The following is a 6,723-nucleotide window of genomic DNA, read 5'->3' on the forward strand; positions in this document are numbered from 1 at the left end:
GGGGGGAGGGGCAGGAGGAAGGAGCAGGAAGGGAGAGGAGACTTCCTGGCCCGGAGCCCAGGGCAGTGGGGAGTTGGGGGAAAGAAGATGCTGAGGGCGCGCTCAGGGAAGCGGAAGCTTCCCCACCGGCAGGGCAGGAGGCGCAGGTGGCGGGCAAGGATGGCTCACACCGAAGAGCCCCGGACTTGCCAGATGAGCAAAGCTGGACCACCTGGAAAATGCCGTGCCCCGTCTCCACTCACCCAAGAGTTGAGCTTGCCCAGGAGCAGTGCTGGGGGCGACGGAGCGAGAGGTGCTGCCGGTGTGGGGTTGTGGGCCTGACGAGAGGCCCTGACTGCCCCCGAGACACTGGCGGAGACACTGGCCGAGGGTGGCGGCTGATCAAGAGCTGCCTGAGCGCCTTTAAAACTGCGGTCTCTCTCTTTTCCTCCAGTGACCCCAGGCTTATTCCAGCCCCAGCTCCCCGCTTTCGGCGATGTGCCAGCAACTCTGCAGGGCGGACCTCGATGCCTGGGAGTGGGCCCCGTGGGCAGGGGCTGTTCCTGGAAGCCATTCCCACCCTGGGGCTGGCCGCACCTCAACCGGAAACGTACGTGAGATACATCCACCCCGCTGTAAACACACCCACCACGAACCAGGTAAATCTTCCCTGCCACCCGAACTCCAGCCAAACGCATCCCCATTCCAGCCTCCCCTGAGAACCGGAAGTGCCTGGGGCCTCCCCAGCACCACTTAACACGAGGGCAATCCCGGCTGGGGAGGGATGTAGAAAGACGCAGGTCTGGTCTGACCGTGCTTATAGCTTCTTTCAAATCTTACAAAAATGTGCATCCTTGAAAACAGTTGCCTTGGGGCCCTGCCTGAGGCGGAGCCTGCGGATCGCAAGGACCAGCATCCAGTCTTCCCTCCTCTGGCTCAGAGCCCTGATTTCAGTGGGGCACCAGCACCGCACACAATTACAGACCTCATTTTGCAGTTTCCATTGCGGCTGGATGGGACTCCGGCCAGCAAGGTGTTCAAAGAAGTGGGAGGAGGGGTCCCCCGAGGGTTGGGAAAGGGAGGCGGGGATCCTCTCAGCCTAAGTCCCCAAACCGCTTACCCCTCTTCTCAATCATGTCTCCCTTCTCCTCAGCTCACACCCTTCCTAAAAACACCGACTGTTCCTATGGACAAAGCAGACAAATCTTCACACGTATCATGAATCCTTTAACGAAGACATATTGATGAGCTGAACCATACACTCAAAAGACCATTCATAGAATTAGATCAACCTTCACTTTGGCCAGATCCTTAACAAGCTACTATCTTTAGGGAGCAACTGGGATTTTTTTCATGACGACTGAGCTACTGGGGTGGGTGGCGTGGGTAGGGCTGGGGTTAGCAGCTAGAACCCATGGAAGGGCAGGATCAAGGATGCAACATTTGTGGAGTCAAATGAAAGCCAAGGTTAGATGGTCAAGACATTTCCTCATTTCTTCAGTAGTAATGAGATCACCATAAACAAGCTACTGTCTTTAGGGAGCAACTGGGATTTTTTTCATGACGACTGAGCTACTGGGGTGGGTGGCGTGGGTAGGGCTGGGGTTAGCAGCTAGAACCCATGGAAGGGCAGGATCAAGGATGCAACATTTGTGGAGTCAAATGAAAGCCAAGGTTAGATGGTCAAGACATTTCCTCATTTCTTCAGTAGTAATGAGATCACCATAGGATCAGTAGGCGGCATCCCTTTGTCATCCTCTCTTCTAAGCCTCCTCCTTTTATGAGCCCATCTCGCCACCGTTAGCTCCTAACCAGCATTGGAGGTGTGCGTCCCTTTACTCATTTGTATTCATTAATTCATTCATCAAATATTTGTCGACTGTTTTGCGTGAGACACCGTTTATTAGTGAGGAGTCATTCCAACTACATATAATAGAGACCCTCCAAACAACATTTGGCTTAAGTAAAAGAAAGGTTTATTTCTCTCTGTTGTGAAACAAGCCTGGAGGTCAGAAGCCCAGGGACCCAGGCTCCTTCAGTCTTGCTGTTATCCAAAGTCATCACCTTGCGGTCCAAAATGGCTGTTCAGCTCCAGCCCTTGCATCCACATTCCAGGCAGGAGGAAGGAGGAAGGGAAAAGGACCAAAAAGGGGGCCTACCTGTGTGATCCCTTTCACCTGGAATGTGCTGGGCCCCACCTGGACAATCTTGCTCACCTTTCAGGTCAAGCTCCCTGAATACACATACCTCCTTCTCATGATAATGAAGTGGTTATTTGTACAACTGTTTTTGTGCATTCAGGTCTCCACTAGACTGTAATTTCCATGCGGGCTGGGACGGCTGCTGCCGCAGTCCCCGTGCAGTGCCAGGGGAAGCGACATGTCTCCGGGGATGCACGGATGAGCCCATGCTGGACTGTGGCCTAGGTTTTCTCTGGACTCTTGCTCTTCCTGCTTACAAGACCCAGGTTGGTTTTTGGTGGTGAACAGGGCCTCTGAGGGAAGATGGGCCAGCTCACAAAGCAAGGATAAAATTATGCTTTCTGTTTGATTTCCATTACTCTAATGGTGACCCATTTTATCTGCCTCACACTGGGCTGCCTTCAAGATGACAAGGTGACAGTGTCTCACTGGGTCACTGCTGAGTGCACAGAGCCCATTATAACACTGGCCGTGGGTCTCAGCACAGCCTGTGCCGGGAAGCAGGAGCCTGCTATCCGGGGGTGCCATCCTCCTTTGTCTGAATGCCTCTGCTGGCCCTGGGAAGTCACAGCATCTCTCCTCGCTTCTGCCTTGCTGGGTCTGCAGGCTTCTGGTGCCCACCTAACTCTCCCTGGCCAGGGTCACGGGCCACACCCAGGATCTGTACAGAATCCCCTCACCCAGACTGAGGGAGAAGCAGCGACAGTGGGTGTCCCCCCGGGTGGTGTCTTGGTGACAGACCATGTCAACTTAGAGGACCCATATTTGTATAGAGCACATGTCTAATTACTCAATGTAGCTTTGCTAAGTGGATTCATAATATATGTAAAGACTACTTATGATTTTCCCCGAGACATGTGGAAAAAGTGGCCAGAGGGCAGGTTTTTGGTTTTTTGAGACGTTCTTGTTCTATCTACTAGCCCCCTGGCCGTCTGCCCTGGCTGCACCTGGGCCCAAGCATGCATTAGGGTTCTGCTTCCAGGAAGGTTTGGGGGCTGTTAGCGGGATAAACAATCTGATGGCCCCACCTAAGTGCGTCACCGACAGGGGTGGAGCCGTGTCTCGCTTGTCTGCAGGGACACCTTCTCCCACTTGGAGACCTGAACGCCGGCTCCGTGGCCAGGGCGTTCTGGAACAAAGGACTTGGGTTTAGAAGTCCTGCTTCTTCGGACAGATGAAGAGGCTCCTTGGCAAAGCAAATTGAAAGCAGAAGGGTCCTCAAGGCCTCATCGATGGCAAGAGGCACCTAACGTGGAAGACAGGAGAAGGCTGAAATTAACCAAACGTCCAGCGCGCCAGGTGCATTCGTTCTCGGAAGAAAAGCCAGTGTTCCGAGTGACGGCACGACCCTCCCGCTAAACCAGCCATTGTCAAGAGGTGGTGGCACTTCTCAGGTAGCTGGGGGGCACCCGTGGCCTGGCCCCTGCCCGCTCCCCAACGCTGCGTGAGGGGCCGTCCCCACCACTTCTCTGAGGAGTCGCAGGAAGCTACCCTCTGCCTTTCCGCGTCTCAGCTGCCCGTCTGCCCCCCACTGACCGGCTGCCAAGGTGGCAGCCTCCACTCCCTCTTTCCTCCCTAGAAGGAGCACACTGGGTTGACCCGGGGCTTCAGAAATCAGTCTGTGATTTCTGCTCAGGGCCCGCTTGCCTCTTACTCTCCTCCCACCCCAGGCCGCCAAAATAAGAACGACCGGAAGTCAAACTACGCCCTTGAGAATCACGCCGTCTTCCTCCGTGACGGAGGGTGCGTCCACCCTGAGGAGGGTGCCCTCCTCAGCCAGGAGTCTCTCGCTGAGACCCCTCACCAGGCCAGGTGTCCCCGCCAGCACTCCTCCGAGCCTTCCAGCAGACCAGGGTGGGCCCTCGGCACCCCAGGCTAGGGCTTTGCTCTTTCCCAACCGGCCGGCTGGCCTTGACCGCAGTCCTCAGGTGCCGCAGTGTCCTTCCTCACCCCTGCAGAAGCAAATGGCTCTCCCCAGGGGTGGCCCGGGCTCTCAGTACTAAGGTTCATAAGACTAAACGTAGAGACGTGTAGGGCGTCATCGTCATTATTATTTGTCCTGAATCCTGTCCACTCCAGGGCCCTCAGTTACGTCAGTCAACCTAACATCCAGCCTGGCGGGCAGGGAGACGGCTGCAGCCTCCTGGCCACCGGCTTCGGCCACCGCTGGCACCTCAAGCAGGGGCCGTGTCTGCTGCTGCCGCGAGGACTGTATCGGCCGGTGGTGGCCCGTCAGGTGGGAGGGGGGCTTGGGCAGACTGTCTCCTGATGGCCTCATCCCCCTTCAGAGCCTGGAGGCGGCACGCCTTTGGGCCCCGCTGTCTGCGCGGGGAAGGCCTGGCCCAAGCTGAGGAGTATTTGTGGAGTAAGCCAGGGAGGGCCTTGTTTCTAGGTGACTTCTTGGCCACCTGCCCACGCACCCCTTGGCCACCCCTGGGAGCCTGGGCGGGTCTCAGTCTGGACGCCCCCCGCCTCCCAGGCCCTCAAGGGCTCAACCACTACCTGACCCTGCTCCGAAGAGCTCGGGGTCCTGAAGGAGGGAGCCATGAAGAGAACGTCTGCAGGGACCCCTTCTGGCCCAGCAGCGCCTGAGGGACGTAAGGAGGGCCCACAGCTCTGAGGCGGGGGAGCCAGTCAGCCCCCGGGAACTGGCAGCCTAAGTGCCCCCCTAGCTGAGTTGCCCCCTTTTAGAAAAACAGGACGGGGTCTGGGCCCCCGAGGACCACTGGAAGCTGGGCGAGCTTGGGCCTCCCGTCCTCCCCCGTGGATGGCTCTCAGGCTGGGCCCGCCATCCAGCCGCTGCAAACGCGTGCGAGGGGCGTGGCCCGCGCGGCGCCCCCTGCCCGGACAGGACGGGGTCTGGGCCCCCGAGGACCACTGGGCACCGACTGGGAGGCAGGGAAGCTGGGCGAGCTTGGGCCTCCCGTCCTCCCCCGTGGATGGCTCTCAGGCTGAGCCCGCCATCCAGCCGCTGCAAACGCGTGCGAGGGGCGTGGCCCGCGCGGCGCCCCCTGCCCGGGGGCCCGGGACGCCGCGACCCGCCCACCTCGGATTGAGGGTCTCTGGCTGCGGAGGGCCCGCTGGCGGCACGGGACGCGGTGCCGGGGTGGGGGGCTCGCTGCCCCGGGGCCGCTAACAGCCGGGTCGGGGGGCTCTCCGCCGTCCCCGCCCTCCCGCAGGCGCTCCGAGCGCCCCTTGGGAGCCGAGTTCCGGTCCCTCCCGCCCACTCGGGCCGGCGAGGGCGCGGGGGGCGGGAACCGAGCCCGTGACGCGGCGGAGCGGCCCGGACGCGCCGCATAAATCGCGGTGGCGGCGGCTCCGGGCGCTGACACGTCGAGGGAGCCCGGCCGCCGTGCGCTTCCCGCCTCCGTGTCCCCGAGGCCGCGCCATGCGGTGAGAGCCCCCGGCCCTACCCTACTCGACCCGACTCGACGGACGCGCGGCCCCGCCGACACCCCCGGACCCGCTGACGCCCCAGGACCTGCAGATCCCCCGGGCCCCGCCGCTCAAGGTACCGCGCCCCCGGGGACCCCAGCGGGAGGCGGACCCCCTTTCTCCGCCGTCCCCTCTCCGGAGCGCCCGCCTGCGGGTGGACCTTCCCTGGGGCCGGCGCGGCGCCTCTGCCCCTTGCCCGGGCTCTCGGGCCTCGGCACCTCGGCTCCGGCCGCCCTTCCCGCACCCGCAGGGGCGGGGGTCCGAGCCTCCGCCCGACGTGAGCCCTGGGGACCGAGACCGGCCTCCCCGCGCCGTCCCCCACCGCCCGCCTTCCCTTGCAGATGCCCAGAGGCTGCGCCCTCCTGCTCGCCTCGCTGCTCCTCGCCGCGGCCCTTTCAGCCACCCTGGGGCTCGGGTCGCCGGTAAGTGCAGGCTGGGGAGCAAACGCTCCCCAAGCGGGTCCCCTTCTCTGCAAAGGGGGGCAACCGCATCAGAACCGGACTCGGGGGACGGTGGATGCCTTGTGCCATCAATTCTGCCTCCGGGCGGGCGGGGGTGGGGGTGGGGGTGGGGTCCCTTGGGGTCCCTGCCGCCCTGCCGCGGGGAGCTGCGCAGGGAGGGGCCCGGCTCCTGCGAGCAGACCGCCCTGCCGGGGGGAGCTGCGCGGGGAGGGGCCCGGCTCCTGCGAGCAGACCAGCGGGGGCTGGGCGGAGGGCGGCTGTTTGTTTGCGCTCAGAGGCTCCCTCGGATCCTCCTGGCACCTCGCCTCTCCCAGTGTGTCAACAGCCCCTGGCTATCGACCACTAAACATGGACACTGCTGTACTTGAGGTTAGCGCCTCGGACGAGTGAGAAGCAAATCTCATTCCATTCAGTTCAGTAGAGCGTCAGTACACCGTGTGCGAGCTGGTGTTATCAACAGGTGTTCTCAGCATCACTTAAAAGCGAGTGGGTGGGGCTTCCCTGGTGGCGCAGTGGTTGCGCGTCCGCCTGCCGATGCAGGGGAACCGGGTTCGCGCCCCGGTCCGGGAGGATCCCACGTGCCGCGGAGCGGCTGGGCCCGTGAGCCGTGGCCGCTGCGCCTGCGCGTCCGGAGCCTGTGCTCCGCA

General features: G+C 61.6%; 1 protein-coding gene across 1 annotated transcript in view; it reads left to right on the plus strand.

Moving 5' to 3' along the window:
- The first annotated feature begins 5,504 nt into the window (after nt 1-5,504).
- Nucleotides 5,505-6,723, plus strand: part of GAL (galanin and GMAP prepropeptide) — a 7,029-nt gene continuing 5,810 nt past the window's right edge. Inside the window, exons 1-2 of the mRNA XM_024133411.1 lie at nt 5,505-5,691; nt 5,957-6,037. Coding sequence (XP_023989179.1) covers nt 5,957-6,037 — 81 coding nt within the window. The 5' untranslated portion in view covers nt 5,505-5,691. The remainder of the gene's footprint in view (nt 5,692-5,956; nt 6,038-6,723) is intronic.

Source organism: Physeter macrocephalus, chromosome 16, assembly GCF_002837175.3.
Source record: "Physeter macrocephalus isolate SW-GA chromosome 16, ASM283717v5, whole genome shotgun sequence".
Lineage (NCBI taxonomy): Eukaryota > Metazoa > Chordata > Mammalia > Artiodactyla > Physeteridae > Physeter > Physeter macrocephalus.